Source organism: Lepus europaeus, chromosome 15, assembly GCF_033115175.1.
Source record: "Lepus europaeus isolate LE1 chromosome 15, mLepTim1.pri, whole genome shotgun sequence".
Taxonomy (NCBI): domain Eukaryota; kingdom Metazoa; phylum Chordata; class Mammalia; order Lagomorpha; family Leporidae; genus Lepus; species Lepus europaeus.
The window spans coordinates 70085806-70103604 of record NC_084841.1 but is presented as its reverse complement, the minus strand read 5'-3'; the positions used below and the strand labels follow the sequence as shown (position 1 = coordinate 70103604).

The following is a 17799-nucleotide window of genomic DNA, read 5'->3' as shown; positions in this document are numbered from 1 at the left end:
CACCAGGGCTTCCTCCCCACAGTGCGCCGGGAACAGGAGGAGGTGAGGATGCAAGGCTGGGGAGCTTCGGGGCGAGCATGTGACCACCCACACACTCACACCATCCACAGGAAAGGCAAATTGCACCCTTCACGAATGCCTGGTGGCCTCTCGTTATTCAAATCCAGAAAGATGTGCTCCTTTCTGGATTATGGATTTTGCCAAAGACCTATGCCGGTTCTTTAAACAATGGGAAGCATTTAAAAAGACCTTCTTCCAGGCCAGCTCTCTGCTGTGGCCAGGGAGTGCAGTGGAGGATGGCCCAAGTCCTTGGGCCCTGCACCCCATGGGAGACCAGGAGAAGCACCTGGCTCCTGCCATTGGATCAGCACGCTGTGCCGGCCGCAGCGTGCTACTGCGGCGGCCATTGGAGGGTGAACCAACGGCAAAAGGAAGACCTTTCTCTCTGTCTCTCTCTCACTGTCCACTCTGCCTGTCAAAAAAAAAAAAAAAAAGAGACCTTCAGACAACTTTCTTGTGCGTTGGTTGCATGCTTGTTGTGTTTGGTGCCATGAGAAGACTTCAAAAGGTTGCTGGAAAGATGGAATGAAGAGATCTAATTGTTTGGGTGCAAAAAGGCTTTGAAACACACATGTGGTTTTGTCATAAGGTCCATTTCCCAGGAACTTTTTGAAGACCCACTGTGTGAATCCTTTTTCTCTCAGAGTCTTTTTAGCCTCCCCCCCACTTTAAAGAACCACCCTTGTGTGAGGAGAAAGAAGAAACCGATCCTGGTGGTAGAGCTGGAGGCATGGCGATAACCATTTCCACGCGGCATCAGTTGACATTGTCAGAGCACGTGACATTCATGGCGCATCCAACCTCTGAGCACCATCCTGCACATTCTGATTTGCTAGCCCGGATGTGATGCCCCGAGGTATCTGATTAGTGCCTGGGGGTGGGGTGTGGTTCTCAGACCACGTGTTGAGAAACAACGGGCTAGAGATGTAGGAATAAGTGAGTTATTTTCAAAGCTCCTTTAACATGATTTTTTTTTTAAAGTTTGATTGATTGATTCAAAAGGCAGAGTTACAGAGAGATAAAGGGAGAGACAGGGAGAGACAGGGAGAGAGAGAGAGAGAGAGAGAGATCCTCCATCTGCTGGTTCATTCCCCAGATGGCAGCGACAGCCAGGGCTGGACCAGGCTGAAGTCAGGAGCCAGGAGTTTCAGCAGGGTGTCCCATGTGGGTGTAGGTGCCTCTGCTGCTTTCCCAGGGCATTAGAGGGAGCGGGATTAGAAGTGGAGCAGCTGAGACTTGAACCATTTTGGATGCTGGCGATGCAGGCAGCAGTTTAACCTGCTATGCCACAGCACTGCCGCAGACCAAATTGCCCACTTCTCCCCAAGAGGGAAAGGAGACACATTTAATAGGCTCCAGAAAGACCCCTCTCCCCTCCTTCGTTTAAATTTCAGCATCTTGGGGCCAGCTCTGTGGCAAAGTAGGTTAACCATCCACCTGCAGTGCCGGCATCCCACATGGGCACTGCTTTGTGTCTCAGCTGCTCCACTTCTGATCCAGCTCCCTGCTAATGGCCTGGGAAGGCGGTAGAAGATGGCCCAAGACCTTGGGCCCCTGCACCCGTGTGGGAGACCCAGAGGAAACTCCTGGCTCCTAGCTTCAGATCGACCCAACTCCAACCGTTCTGGACACTGGGGGAGTGAACCAGTAGATGGAGGACCTCCTCTCTCTCTGTCTCTCCCTCTCTCTCTCTCTGTCTATAACTCTGCCTCTCAAGTAAATAAATAAATCTTAAAAAAATACATGAACTTCAGCATCTTTCTTTATACCAGATTGCAACACTTAAGAAGAAAGCTGGTGCTGGTTTTGTGATGCAGCAGGTTAAGTTCTGCTCTGGGACGTGGGTTCGAATCCTCGCTGCTCTGCTTCCCATCCAACCCCACAGTAATGGGCATGGGAAAGCAGCAGAGGATGGCCCAAGAGGATGGTCCCTGCCGCCCATGTGGGAGACCTGGATGGAGTTCCAAGCTCCTGGTTCCAGATCCAGTCTTAACTGTAGTGGCCATTTGGAGAGTGAACCGTGGATGGAAGATCTCTGTCTCTCTCTCCCTCCCTCCCTCCTTATCTCCACCTCTCCCCTTGGCATATGAATAATAAATTTTGGAAAAGAAGCAACCACTGACTAGTTAGTTCTTATTAAGAAGACAATAAGAAGAGCGAGACAGTTCAGGCTCCCATCTCGGCTCTGGGTTTCTGCTGTCTCCTCGGCCACCCTTGTTTTCCTGTCTTTGTCGCACCTTACTTTCCACCCTCTCACAGCAGTTTCTCCTCCGTCCCCTGAGCATAGCCCTGACCACACGCCCCCGCCAGCCACTCTCAAATCCAAATTCTTCTCAGTATCTAAAATTACCCTGCTGCTCTTCTGTCTGCTCCTGCAATAAAGTCCAAGAGGCCTGTAGGCCTTGCCTACCATTCTTATAGCTCCATCCCTGGCACAAAACCAGCTCTCAATAAAAATTTGGGGAATGATTGTATGGGTGAGAATTTCTCCTCAAGAGTATCTTTTATATGTTTTTTAAATTTTACTTATTTGAGATAGAGAGATAGAGGGAGATGAGACAGAGATAGAGATGACAGAGATGAAAGAGAGAGAGAGAGAGAGAGAGAGAGAGAGAGAGAGAGAGAGAGAGAGAAACGCCAGCTCCCATCTGCTGGTTCAGTCCTCAAATGCCTGTAATGGCCCTCGCTGAGCCAGCACCGAAGCTGGGAGCCAGAAACAGTCCAGATCTCCCACAGGCGTGAGATTCGGTAACTCACTGAGTCATCCCTGCTACCTCTCAGGGTCTGCATTAGCAGAAGACTGCAGTTAGGAGCTGGAGCTGGGAACCGGGTCCAGGTACTCCAATGAGGGATGCAGGCGTCTTAGTCTGCAGGCTGAGCGCCTTTCACGCATGGATGTGGCCTTGCTTTTATCCCTGGGAGGCCCAGGGACTGGGTGTCTTCGGAAGGAAGCTATCTTGGGAACAGTCCCTCTTCTCATTTCACACCTAGCAGGCACTTGGCAAGTGGGGTTTTGTTGTAGGAGGAAAAGCAGAAAGTGGTAGAAGAGAGAAAACAAGGGAGTAGTGGGCTTCTTTTCATTGTAAAACGTCCTTTCCCTTTTGGTGGGTGGACGAAGGGAGGGGTTTTTTAATAGTGGACCAATGGCTCCAGCAGGATACCATCTTGGGAAACACGATCAAGGGCCCGCATTGTGGCATCGTGGGTTAAGCTGCCACACATGATGCTAGGATTCCATATCAAAGAACTGGTCTAAGTCCCGGCTGCTCCATTTCCAATACATTTCCTTACTAATGTGCTTGGGAAAGCAGCAGAAGACAGCCCAAGTACTTGGGCCCCTGCTGGTGTGGCCATTTGGAGAATGAGCCTATGGATGGAAGATCTCTGTCTTTCCCTGTTTCTCTGTCATTCTGCCTTTCAAAAAAAGGTAAACCTTTAAAAAAAAAAAAAAAGAAACATAATGATTCTATGATAGACAACTCCCTCCACTTCTCCTAACTCACTCGTAATCCAGAACATAGCCTTCATAGGGGAAGTTACCCAGCCGCGGGCGGTAACTACCATCAGTGGGGTGGCTGCAGGTAGATCAGCTGCCTGGCTTCCGTGTTGGATCCTCTATTGTAAATTTTATAATATTTAGTTCTCACTTTCTTATTTTGTTATTTTTAAAAGAGAAAGTTGTCAAAAGTATTACTCATCTATCTTTCAAGATTGACAAAAATTTTTATTCAAACTACCGTACACAGTAGGCTCTGAAACACTATCTGTGAGTAAGCTGCTCCACCTACTGGACACCTCTTAAATTACAACAAGGGTTCCAATGCATAAAAAACGACCTTTAGGGCCAGCGCCACGGCTCACTTGGTTGATCCTCCGCCTGCGGCGCCAGCATCCCATATGGAACCCGGGTTCTAGTCCCAGTTGCTCCTCTTTCAGTCCAACTCTCTGCGGTGGCTCGGGAGGGCAGTGGAGGATGGCCCAAGGGTTTGAGCCCCTGCACCTGCATGGGAGACCAGGAAGAAGCACCTGGCTCCTGGCTTCGGATCCGTGCAGCGCCGGCCATAGCGGCCATTTGGGGAGTGAACCAACAGAAGGAAGACTTTTCTCTCTCTCTCTCTCTCTCTCACTGTCTATAACTCTACCTGTCAAATAAATTAAAAACAAAAAAAGACATTTAGATCACTTCTTTCTTTTTGAATATTGCAAGCAGCCTTCCATTGATTGTCTATTTTTCCCATTTTTTTCCTGTGAACTCAGCAAATGATGCTAACAATATTGACCATTCTGAAGTTTGCTTCTGTAATCTCAGAACTTTCTCTCTGGACTGACACAGTTAATAGCATGTGGAAACTACTGAGAAGGGTGACCAGAGAAGGCTCAAATGTGAGCTAGAAGCAGACTGGCAGGGGGAGGTGAGGTCCTAAGGTGTGAACCTGGGAGCTGAGTCAGGGGCTGCGGTGTCTAGGGGGCACAGAACTGGACTTAAAGCCTTAGGAAGGCGGCTCAGCATAGCAGGGAGAACGAGCAAGATTCTCTTAGCTACCTGCCCGTGGGTAGTTTTCTGAGAGTGGGGTTAAGTGGGCCAAGCAGATGGAATCCAGCATGTGATACTGTGAGTCGGTAACTGGTTTACTTGTGCTATTAAATTTATTCCCCAGGAAAGTCTAATTAGGTGGACCTAACTTCCTATTCAGTGTTGGTGGCCCACTATTTTCTCATACCACACACACTCTCTAGACAACCTGGGCAAGCTTGTCACCCCACCAACCACCCATACAGATCAAGCAGATGCATGATTGCAGGGGGTTAGCAAAAGTAGTAGAGAAAGATAGCATTAGATGATTCTTTAAATTTTTCTTTGCATTAGAAGGGGAGAAGAGAGTTGGAAAGTTAGTTATAAGACATGTACCCTCAAGGGACTTCTCTCTTTCCCTATAAGGATAGCAGAGACAAGTATGTTTTGGATGGAGAAAAAGTGAGATCGAAGATAGAGACAAGGGCCAGTGCCGTGGCTCACTTGGTTAATCCTCCGCCTATGGCGCCAGCATCCCATATGGGCATCGGCTTCTAGTCCTGGCTGCTCCTCTTCCAGTCCAGCTCTCTGCTGTGGCCCGGGAGTGCAGTGGAGGATGGCTCAAGTGCTTGGACCCCTGCACCCGCATGGGAAACCGGGAGGAAGCACCTGGCTCCTGGCTTCGGATTGATGCAGCACCGGCCATATTGGCCATTTAGGGAGTGAAGCAATGGAAGGAAGACCTTTCTCTCTGTCTCTCTCTCTCACCTTCTAACTCTGTTTGTCAAATAAATTTAAAAATATATAGAGAGACAAGTGAAATGCACACAAGGCAAGGCCCAAAGACAGGTCTAGTCTCCCACCACGAGGCTTCTGTCTTTGGACCATTACTTGACAGCAGCATTTGATTGTACTGCCTGCTCCCATCTTCTGCAAACACATTCCTGGCTGGGCTCTGGAACACAGGACTTCCCCGATTTTCCTCTTGCTCCATTGCCTGATCCTGCTCAGCCTCTACTGCTGGTTCCTCCTCCCTGTGCCAGACTTCTGATAGAATCCGTCTTCCACCCAAGGGCAGTGTCCTTGGCTCCCTCATAATCTACATCCTTCTCAGGTACCCTTGTGGTGTGTGACACCGTCCCTATATGCAAATGATTAACACAGTTGAGTCTCTCTCTGGAACTCTTCCCCGATCACCAGCATTCTGCATCCCACGGTCACCCACCTGGGTATCTAACAGGCATGGGATCATTCAGGGAACAAGCAGGACCCTGAGGTGCTGTCAGATATCAATCATTATTTTTACCCTCCACTGCCCATCCAAACCCATTCTTTGGGTTTTCCTTTGCTTCTTGGGCCAAATCCAGGATAAGTTCCCAAAGCTACCCATTTTCTGATAATTTTTAGTTAACTGAAAGCTGTAGGATAAAAACCACGTGTCTGAGGCCGTGGGCTGTAGGGACAGACTGACCTTCAAAGTCCACACTCTGTTGCCCTTCTCCACCTCGCCTGCATTTAGATTTGGGGCTTTGCAGCTTTGAAAATGAATTGTTAGTCTCTTGGCAATTTTGGAAGGGAGTATCATTCACTTTTCTTTGATAAAGGGAAATAAAAGTTAACGAGCCTTAGTTACAAAAGAGAATCAGGTACATGACTAAAATAATGGATCCTATTTCACGCTCCAAATTCTACCCTTTGCTCAAAATGAAGTCTCCTCATTGTCATGTGCCATGCTCTCCCTCAGACTCCTCCACCAACACAGCAGAGTAAATTCACCATGACCCCCGGGTGCCTGAGACAGAGACAAGTATTTCGAACATAACACTGCCTTTTTCTTTGAGCATCTGTAAAACCCAGTGTGTAAAATGCCTCCCACCACTCCCCAACCCCCGGCACACACACCCACATTTGGGATTTTGCAAACACAGAGTCATAGAACAGAACAAAAACCTGGTTTGTTCTGCCACAGTGCACAGGGGATGCCTTCCTTGTTGTCGAACTGAGTTCAACATTAGGTCTCATCCTTCTTAAAGTTCAACTCCACGGCTGGCACCTATGGGCTGGATACACCCAGATTTTAGGATAGATGGCCTAGGAGTAACTGTATGCACCAGACATCCCTCTTTTTTTGTATCTTCAACTTTTTTCTTTATGCTTATTCTACTTCTATCAGCCTCCAAGCTTACAAGAGGTGCCTGACATCTTAAACACTGTGTCAAAAGCAACTCTTCCCTCAGACCACCTTGCTTTGGGGCTGTCATTGGAGTTCTTTTGGGAATGGTAGAGTAATTAATGAGTCCCAGCTCTTCAGCTGAGAAAAATAGAAAAGCAGAGGGATTTAGATGTTTCCTTGAATAAGTCAGAGAGGTAGGGAAGACAGGGAGAACTAATGGGGCTAAATCTCGGCAGAGGGTGAGACAGAGTCAGGGTCACGTCCATCTGAAGAGGCTGAGAAACTGAGCACATAACAGACCCAGGGAGCAGAGACTCCATCAGGGAGCTGGTCCTGACAAATCTGGCTCTGAGTTAGAACCCTGAGGAATAACCCTAGGCATTGGGGTGGATGAGAAAAGACCAAGCTCGTACGGCTGAAGGCTGATTAGATTCAGAGCTGATTTCCTTTGGGCGGCCTTGGATTATCAATACTCCTTTCTAGCAGGAAGAAAACTGTGTAAATATAAATGATAGCAATAGATCTGTAAGATGTCTGGATAAAGGAATCATTAGAAATGGCCTTTAACATGACAATGATGAACAAATCCAATGAAAGAAAAGGCAAGTTTAAGAATTTCAGCATTAACAAGAAATGGTAAAAAACGAATCAGATAGAAACTAGAAGTGAAAATATAATGAATGAAATTGCAGTCTTCATGGAGTTGATTTGCAACTAAGCCACACAGTTAGAAGCATATCAGGAGATTATGCAGAGTAAAGCGCAGGTAGAATGTTTTTTGGCTTTCATGGTTTCTGTTGAGAAGTTAGTTGATGAAAGCCAAATGCAAATGGAAAGGCAGATTCCAAGGTCTGGAAGAAAACAATGACCAGATCTAGAATTCTATGGTCAATAAAAGAATTCTTAAGATATTAAGAAGAAAGAAAAATGTTTGCCAATGGTAACTGAAAAACACAATACTGCCAACCTCTGACTAAATAATGTTCTTTTGAAAGTAGGAAAATGATCCCAGGTAAAAGGTTTGAAGAGAGGAACAGGTGAATATCAAGAGGAGAGGGTAAACACATGTAAATATCAAGCAGATGGATTGCATAAGGGCATGTAAATAACAGCTCATATGATTAGCTATTTGTATAAAATGAAAACACATGACAGCACAAATACGACTTAGGTCATGGCTAAATTAGATGCTCTAATGAACATAAAATAATCTAAGTGCAAATTTATATTAGACTCCAATAAGTCTAAATGCATGTGACAAACTTTTGGATAGACATTCAAGTGAAAGACTTAGTAACTACTAGGATATATGGAATAATAAAAGTATTTATTTGAAAGGAAAAAGGTCAGGAAAAGAAACAGAGCAGAAATCATAAATCGAAAGCCAAAATAATAACTGTTGACTTAAACTCAATTATATCAATAATTATATTAACTGTAAATGGGTTAACTTCTTCAGGTACCCCTTGCTTTGCCAAAGATGGGTCTCTAAATATTGTTTTCAACTTTCAACTTGCATGGATGAATTGACTCTTTCTAATCTCATGGCACACAACCCAGATGGCTCTTTCTAAAGTTCTGAAGACTTCCATGACACCAAAGTCAATGGATGCGACCTCCTGCAGCCCTGGGAAACACTAATTGCCCTGCTTCATGAAAACCTTTTGTGTTTTTGTTTTGCTCTATAACTCACACTGTTCTGGATTCCATTTACACGTATCTGGCCATATCTCTCAACCATCTTTCCTAGCTCCTCTTTTTCTGTCCACCCTCAGGGTTCCAGTTTAGGGCTCTCTTTTCTTCTCACTTTATGATCTATTCCTTCAGCTATCTTGTCAATTTCTGTAGCTTTAAACTTAATATGCTTTTCATACGCCCTACTGTGACATATATACTATATGAAATAATTTTATATAGCAAATACAATAATCATAGACACCAGAGGTCTTCAAAAGTTGATGAAAATGTATAGAATGAAAAACCATACAGGATTTCAAATTTTTTGCATGAAAATAAACTCTTAATTATATTTTTCCATGAAGTTATTGAAGTGCCATCATATATCTACAGATATTTATCATTTTTGTTTTTCTTAGCTTCAGCCCTTAAGTATCTAGTTGCTTCCATGGTGCAAGTCAATTACGTTGTCTACCACAGTAGTTCAAACCAAACTACTGCTCTTACCTCACTGTAACCCCTTGTAACCTGATCTTGGTTTGGTAAATGATACTTTATCTAACCACTTACTTTTGCTGGAGACTTTGGAGGCAACCCTAACTACTTTTCTTTAATTATGTAGACTGCATGTTTGTGTCCCCAGGAAATTTCTATGTTGAAACCTTAATCCCGGATGTGAGGGTCTTTGGTGAGCCTTTGGTGATGAAGTCATGAGGGCAAAGTTCTCATGAATGGGATTAGGGTTCTGGTAAAAAGAAACTTCAGAGACTCTCTTGTCCCTTCCACCATGTGAGGGCACAATGAAAACAAGGCTGCTATGAAGCAGGAAGTGGCCCTGCACTAGACACTGGTCTTGCTGGTGCCTTGATCTTGGACCTTTCAGCCTCCACAACTGTGAAGGATGCATTTCTGTTGTGTAGAAGCCACCCAAGTGAGGGCATTTTGTTACAGCAGATGTTAACAGACTAAGACACCCTACCACACTCAAGCCATCACCCTATCCTATTGACTCCAGTCCTTAACTATACTTGGTTTATTATTCTCACCTGTCTACTTGGTTTATGACTCTCACATAGGTCAAGACTACAATCAGCTCTTGTTTGGACTCTGGCACTAGCTTTCTAACTGGTATTTCCATTCCACCCTTATACCCTTCCAACTTATAACAGGTAGGTTCTTTTGAGTATTCCCTTGCCTAAAACCTTTCAGGAGCTTCCTTTTGTAATTAGAACACTCTAGTGTTGCCTGACTCAGGGCCTTGCACTGCCCACCTCTTTAGCCATCTCCTTCTTCTCTGCTCTCCTCCTTTAGGCTCCAGCTTTTGCCACATTGGACTTTTTCTGGTTCCTCAAACATGCCAGCTTAGGGACTTCACACTGTTGTTTCTTCTGCCTAGAGAACGCTCATCCCAACTTTCTGTACAGCTACCTTCTAGGTCTCAGCTAAAATGTTATATCCTCCCAAAGGAATTCATTGTGTAGTCTGCCTTTTCCTGATTTATTCTAGGCTGATCATTTTACTTGTCTCTCAGCTCCATCTATGCTCTGCAGTCATGCGCCGAATTCTTTTGCAGTGAGCTTGGTGCCAACACTTCTCAATAGAGGGCGCTAGAGGAACATTGCAGGGGGCTCTTTCCCAACACTGCAGGGTGGGTGAGAAGGGGTGGGTGAGGTGTGTGTAGACACCAGAGGGTGCTTTGTACTGGCTATGCACCCAGAACACACTGTCTTCTGAGACTCTGCAGCACTGGCGTGGCCTGCTGATCACCTTCCTGTGACCTTTTCCATGTGGCTTTCCTATGCTCCTGGTCTCCTACCTATCCTGGAGCCCTGATTCTCTCAGCTCACTCATCCCCTCTTCTGGTAGGTTTGTCTCTTGCAGTCCTGTCCAAGCCACCACCAAGCCTTTCCAACAGGGAGAGGCCACGCGCCAGACACCTGCCACATGTGCATCCTCATTCCCATCAGCCACCAGCTGAGGTTCATCATCTCATCTGAGTCCCTAGTTGCCCTGTGCCTGCAAGTCTGGCCTGGAAAGTCAGGGTACTGCTCTGCCATCCTGGAGATGCAACTTCATCTCTCAGTGACATCTGAACCCCCAGTCATGGAGGGGGGACCGCCTTCCAAGTTTGTCCTTCCTTGAGTATGCTCTCTCTCTTGGCATCATGGCATTTTCTTACATCCTATAGTGATTCTTTTATCATAGCTTGATAACTCTTTAGGTTGGACTTTTCCCATTTAAAGCACAATGTGATTCTATTTCTTGATTAGATCCTGGTTGCTGCAATTCTCTTCTCTCTCCCTGTAATTCTACTTACAGTACTAATCACAATTGCACAATTATTTGTGAATCTGTTTCTTAATATCACTCTCTTCTATGCAACTATAAGCACAAACAGGGCAGGCACCCTGTCTGTTTGGTTGCCTTCCCAGTGCTTAGCATAATGCTTGCCTCATAAAAAGTAGTCAATAAGTATTTGTTGCATGAATGAATGCTGTATGGCTGAGTTCATTTTCTGCTAATTTATTCTGTTATGTTCTTCTTATGCCCCATTAACTTTTCTGTCATTGCTATCTATTCTAAAGATCAGACATAATGTATTCTGGAATCTGAATCACCACAAGGGATCTGACTTGGGCTTTTTGTAAACAAAATAAACTTGTGTTCTTATATTCTACCATCTCCACCTTAAAATTCATTGTAGCAAAGATGGTCACCGCCACTTAGCTGCATCCAAGTCACAAGTCCCACATTTCCTTTCCAAAGAAGGCTAGAAGCAGTTAAAAAAAAATCTAGTTTAATTCCAACTACTATAACCACCACAGTTCTAATTTTTCACATAAATTCCTCCCCAGGATTCATACACTCAAATCCCTACAGGGCCTGGTACGTAATTCAAATGACTGGGCTCAGTGCAAGGAAATGAGGAGTAGTAGGGATTATGGCAACTTGGACAGCACATGCTTCACCTGAGTGCATTTAATTAAAAAATTTTATAAAAACATGTTGCAAGCCAAACATAACATCTGCAGGCAGCACCAGCCTCATTACTGCCACCTGGCAAACCCTGACCTAATCATTCTGAATTTCAAGGGCTAGGAATCTTAAAACACCGGGTGCTTGACATCAAGTAGTTTTTTTTTAAATTGATTTTTGATGAGGAAGGGTATGAAAAGTTAGCATCTGCTATTATCACTCTTTTACAAAAAGAAGTAAAAATTAGTGCTACATGGTAGGTAAGACATAATCTTAGAATAAAACCAACTCCATTCCAAGAAAGAATAATTGGCAAACTTACATTGCCTGGTTTTGTTTCTGTCTTTTGACACCAGTGGGAATAAACTTTGCTGTGGTACTCACCCAAGATACAAATCAGAATTACCCTGAAAACTTAAAAGTAAATGCAATTCCCAAGACCCCACTCCTGGAGATTCAGGAGGTTGGGGGAAGCAAGGGTTTGCATGTGCACTTAGGAAACTCCTTGGGGGCTTGGGAAGCATATGCAGCATGGAAACTTCTGGTCTGTTCCATTTTAACTCAGAATATTGAGAACAAGGGCCGACCAGCGCTTCTCTTCCTGATTAGGGAGAATCCTATTTTCTTGCACTGGAGGGAGACAGAGTTTTTCAATGCAGCTGTACAGCTCACATAGCCATGAAAAAGCACCTCACGGTCTAGGTCACAAATGAATGATTCATAATCTAAGACTACAGAGTCTTCACAATAGTTCAATATGCAAAATTATGTCTCACTGGCTTTTAAGGTATCCAGTTCTTTATCATGTGTTCCTTCCAGAAAGGAATCAATGTTGTTGGTACACATGTATACACAAATCAACATTATATATATGATACTTCAATAAGTCCACGGAAAATGGAATTTAAAGATAAGTTTATGTTGGGGTAAATTTTTTTTGAAATCCATGCACAGTTTTTCATAACACATGTGTTTTTTAATGAACTTTTTGAAGACCCTTGTATGATTAGATTATATTATTTTGTGCAAAAATGAGTATTGTTTAATTCCATTTTCCACATTCTTTTGCAGTAACTTTGTGTTGGGGGTGGAGTAGGAGGAAGGGTTTCAGAGACATGGAAAACTTGCATTACCTTTTGGTGCCTTTTTGAAGCTACCTTGTGTATGTAAGTGTGTATATATATGAGTCCATGCATATGTTTATATACAGCTTCAAATTAAGCTAAGAACTGTCCCCAAACGAATGACCCTAGGCCCGTCCCAGCTGGATGAGAAACACCTGGGAGGGATTCGGTCTGCTAGTTGGAGAATATCCCACAGGAGCGTCCACTCACTTGTAGTTAAAAATCCTGCTCTGGGGCTGGCATTGTGGCATAGTCAGGAAAGCCTCCACCTGCAATGTCAGCATCCTACATGGCTGCCAGTTCAGGTCCTGGCTGCTCCACTTTCCATCTAGCTCCTTGGTAATGGCCTGGGAAAAGCAGTGGAGAATGGCCCAAGTGTTTAGGTCCTTGTTACCTACATGGAAGAACTACCCTGATCATTGTGGCCATCGAGGGAGTGAACCAGCAGATGAAGATCTCTCTCTCTCTCTCTGACCTTCAATATATAAATGCATCTTAAAAAAAAAAAAAAAAAAAGCAAAAAAACCTCCCTGCTCTGATATGATCTGGAAATAAACCAGGTGTTCCAGGTCACTTCTCCGGTGCTCTGTTTCAGAATCCAGATGGCAACCAAGGCCTGGCACCTGGGAAGCAGGGACCATGCTCTGCAGCCCAGGGAGCTGACTTTTGCCCTGGACCCTGTTTGAGTTCTCTAGGGCACCAGGTATTCAGTCTGGTTCTTTTTTTTTTTTTTTAAGATTTATTTATCTATTTGAAAGTCAGAGTTACAGAGAGAGAAGGAAAGGCAGAGAGAGAGAGAGAGTGAGAGAGAGAGAGAGAGAGAGAGGTCTTCTATCTGTTGGTTCACTCCCCAGATGGCTGCAATGGCCAGAGCTGCGCTTATCCAAAGCCAGGAGCCAACAGCTTCTTCCGGGTCTCCCACATGGGTGCAGGGGCCCAAGGACTTGGGCCATCTTCTACTGCCTTCCCAGGCCATAGCAGAGAGCTGGATGGGAAGTGGAGCAGCCGGGTCTCGAACCAGCGGCCAAATGGGATGCCGGCACTGCAGGTGGCGGCTTTACCCGCTGCGCCACAGCATTGGCCTCACCATCTGGCTCTTTTTCCTTGGCTTTGAAGAGGGTGTTTTCACAGAGGATGTAAAAATAGAGATGATGGAGATAAAAACTCACGCCAGCCTTGATTTATGCAGCAACAGAGAAAATGAATGACAATTTGCTGAGCTTCTGAAGAAGGACACGTTGCTGAGAAGTCGAAGAGGACACGGTTGCCCGAGTCCTAGAGCACGGACCCCAGGACAGCACTCAGCACTGAACAGCTCATGGGACCGCCCTCCCCAAATCTCTGCTTACCTTCTTGCGCTTGTAATAGCGGAGGCAGCCGTCGTGCTTCAGCACAAACCACCTCTTCCTCCAGCCCTTCACGAAGCCCGAGTGGGTCCTCTTGTGCAGGTAGCCGCGGCAGGTGGGCCAGGGGGTGTTGGGACAGCGGCTGATGTCAGAGCCCACCACCAGAGTCAGGATGTCTGGACCTGGAGGCATGGACATGGAGTGAGTGACTGCCAATCTTAACAGTCAGCTGGAAGGACTATGATGGTTTGGAGGGAATGGATGAGGGAAAAGGTACAGTTTTTAGAATGGAATGAAATAGAATCCTACAATTGTATCCAATCAGAGTTCCTCAGTAATTCAAATTCTCATGTCTACAAGGAAAACGACAAGTGGAGACGAAAAGTGACTCCTCTGGGAACTGATCGATCATAAGGGGCTGAATGACGGATTTCCTGAATGATAGATTTCTCGATTCCTGGGCAAAACTCTTTGCACCCAACCACACAGGCATTTTGATTCTGATCCTGAACTCCCGAGTCCATCACTTTCGTGGCTTATTGTTAGTGAACCATGTCTTCACTTCCTCAAAAGAAGGGTGGGGTGATGCTTGGCTTTGTTATGTTTGTTTGTTTTGTTTTATGGCAGAATTAGAGGCAGAGAGAATGAGAGCGAGAGCAAGAGCGAGAGCAAGAGAGAGAGTCTTCCATCCTTTGGTTCACTCCCCCAAATGTCCACAACAGCTGGAACTGCACCAATCTAAAGCCAGGAGTCTGGAACTTCTTCCAGGAGTCTGGAACTTCTTCCAGGTCTCCCACGTGGGTGCAGGGGCCCAAGGACTTGGGCCATCTTCTACTGCTTTCCCAGGCCACAGCAAAGAGGTGGATCAGAAGAGAAGCAGCCAGGACTTGAACCAGCACCCGTATGGGATGCTGGCACTGCAGGTGGTGGCTTTACCTGCTATGCCACAGCGCCAGCTCCAATGATTGGCTTTTATTCCTCAATTTTGTTTGAGACAATCAACCTCCTTGACCTGAGTTAGCCAAAAGGAGGATCTGAGGCACCACTTATGTCAGTTGCCAATATTGCCATGGACCACAGTCAGTGTCAGTGTGAGTACATTCAGTGCAGCAGTGCAGATGTTACTGTGGATCCCACACTGGAGTCCCTGCATTCAAGTCTGAGTTCTGTTTCTGACCCAGCTTTCTGCTAGTTTGCATTCCAAGGTGCAGCAAATGATGGCTCAAATATTTTGCTTCCTGCAACCCACATGGGAGACACAAACTGAGTTCCAGACTCTTGACTTCGGTCTGCAGCAGCCTCGGATGGTAGGCATTTGGGGAGTGCACCAGTGCATGGGAGTGCTCCCTCTGCCCTGGCTCTGTCTCTCTGCCTTTCAAATAAATAAATAAGTAAATAAACAAATGCATTAGAAATGGACTACAAACCCATTAACTTAGTAGTAGACGGAAGTTGTTGAAGGACTGACGCACACATGTTTCCTTTTCCTCTTTCTTTTCTATGCAACTTGGTGCTAAGGGTTTAACCCTGACAGTGTAGCATCTGGTCCCCTTGTTTCTGGGATGCTTTCTTTGGCATCTGCACTTTAGTGGCACAGTGTTTCCCACAGGGCTGGTGCAGGGCATGGCCTGCGGGAGATGGTGCCCATCCCTTTGGCCAGGAGGTCACTGTTCGCCCACTGTGATTTGATGCGGCCAGCAACGACACAGATTTTGATCGTATGCTTACCTCTTGATGCCTCAAGGAGTCTCCAACTGTCATTCAGACAGACAGCAGCCCTGACACGCTTTGAAGACTGCAAATGGGGTATGACTTCATTTACAATTCCGCTGAGAAGGAGGCCACCTCCCTGAAGAGGGGCATTTGGCCTTGGCAGAGCTGACTTCATCATGTCTGACATTGAGATTACCGATCTGTTTAGAGCTGTCTACAGAAACGGGGGTCAGAGAGGAGACTCCTCGTCTATAAATGACAAGCTCCAACCCCGGGGATCACTCCTGGCAGAGCCACATGGCCCTGAAAATAAAGATTTGTCCCAGAAAGGCTGACACAGTCTTAACTTCAACAGCACGCAAATCACCTTGCTAATTAAATAACTCAGTATGTGTCAAGATACTTCTTCATTGTCATGTAAATACATTTTAATTTATTGAACTGCCCTTAAGCTCCTGTCAAAAACACATCCTGAAAAATTAGAAGAAATGCTCCAGATTGACCGGCAACGCACACGTGTTTGTCTTTGGACTTCAGTCCCCAAAGTACTGCACTGCTGGACTCATATGCATGGTTGACACATCTGCCAATGTATTTGTGCTGTGCTGCCATGGACTGCCCCTGGGGTCACTTGCCTCTTGCTTACGCAGATTGCATATAGGTTTCCCTGATACTGATCAGGCTAAGCTTGTGTCTCAGCCTGGCCATGAACACAACTTAGTGCACCAACAACTTCTCTCTGGAGCAGGGTGACAGATGGCCCTGCTGCAGCAGGGTGTCTTCATATTCCAGGAGAGTTTTTCACATTCAGAGTTAAGACAGGTTCCCGTGGCATGGGGACTTCCTGAGTTACAAACAGCTGTTGGGCCATGGTGGGTTTAGACTTTACCAAGATTGATCAGGGGCTTGACATCCACACAGGAGCTTGTCTGGAGACTTTAGACTTAGTGTGTGATTATGAGGAAATTTGAGTTCATTCTTTGCAATTAACATTTTTAACTGACACATGCAAATTGTACATATTATGGGATACCCTGTGAGCTTCCAATACAAATATACACAGTGCAACATCTAATCAGAGTAAACAGGGGTTGGTGCTGTGGCCTTTGCCTGCGGCGCCAAAATCCCAAATGGGCACCAGTTCGTGTACCGGCTGCTCGTCTTTTGATCCAGCTCTCTGTTGCATCCTGGGAAAGCAGTGGAAGCTGACCCATGTGCTTGGGTCCCTGCACCTATGTGGGAGACCTGGGAGAAGCTCCTGGCTCCTAATTTCAGATCAGCTCAGCTCCAGCTGTTGAGGCCATCTGGGGAGTAAACCTGGGGATGGAAGATTTCTTTCTCTCTCTGTCTCTGCCTCGCTCTGTAATTCTATAGCTCAAATAAATAAAATTGTTAATCAGAGTAAACATATCTCCTCAAATACTAAGTGATGGAAGTAAGAAGTTGTGGAGTTTTACTACAGAGTAGTTCTACAGGTAAGGATAATGTTCTGTATATTTTTCTAGAAAGAAAAACAAAAAACTAGAAGGACGAATTTTGAATTATTTTTTATTTAACAGGTAGAGTTATAGACAGTGAGAGAGAGATAGATAGAGAGAGAGAGAGAGAGAGAGAGAGAGAGAGAGAGAAAGGTCTTCCTTCCGTTGGTTCACTCCCCAAATGACCGCTACAGTGGGAGCTGCACTGATCCGAAGTCAGGAGCCAGGTGCTTCCTCCTGGTCTCCCATGCTGGTGCAGGGGCCCAAGCATTTGGGCCATTCTCCACTGCCTTCCCGGGCCACAGCAGAGAGCTGGACTGGAAGAGGGGCAACCAGGATGAGAACCCAGCGCCCATATAGGATGCTGGTGCTGCAGGCAGAGGATTTACCAAGTGAGCCATGGCACCGGCCCCTGAATGTTTTTACTGTAGAGATTTTAGACTTTTAATGTTATCTTCAAATGAGGTTATATGTAGTCACTGCAATGTGTGTGTGTATGTGTGTGTGTGGGTGTGTATGTGTTAAAGGTATGAAATTGTCAAATACAAGCATTTAAAACCTCCCGGCTCAGATATTATTTATTTATGAATTTACTGGGAGCCTAAAATACGGCTGTGTGCTAGTTCAATGCCTTTCCCACGCTAAATGGCAATGCAAATCGCCAGGTGGGTTGACTGAATTGTGTCCCCTCATACAGGAGGTCTGTGTTTGCAATAAGCTCCTGGTGATGAGGGACCAC

The 17799-nt window shown here is 45.6% G+C and overlaps 1 protein-coding gene across 1 annotated transcript in view; it reads right to left on the bottom strand.

Moving 5' to 3' along the window:
* The window catches only part of LOC133774319 (uncharacterized), a 148732-nt gene that overhangs the window by 57086 nt on the left and 73847 nt on the right, over window positions 1–17799 (bottom strand). The window contains exon 8 of the mRNA XM_062211955.1: window positions 13873–14051. Coding sequence (XP_062067939.1) covers window positions 13873–14051 — 179 coding nt within the window. The remainder of the gene's footprint in view (window positions 1–13872; window positions 14052–17799) is intronic.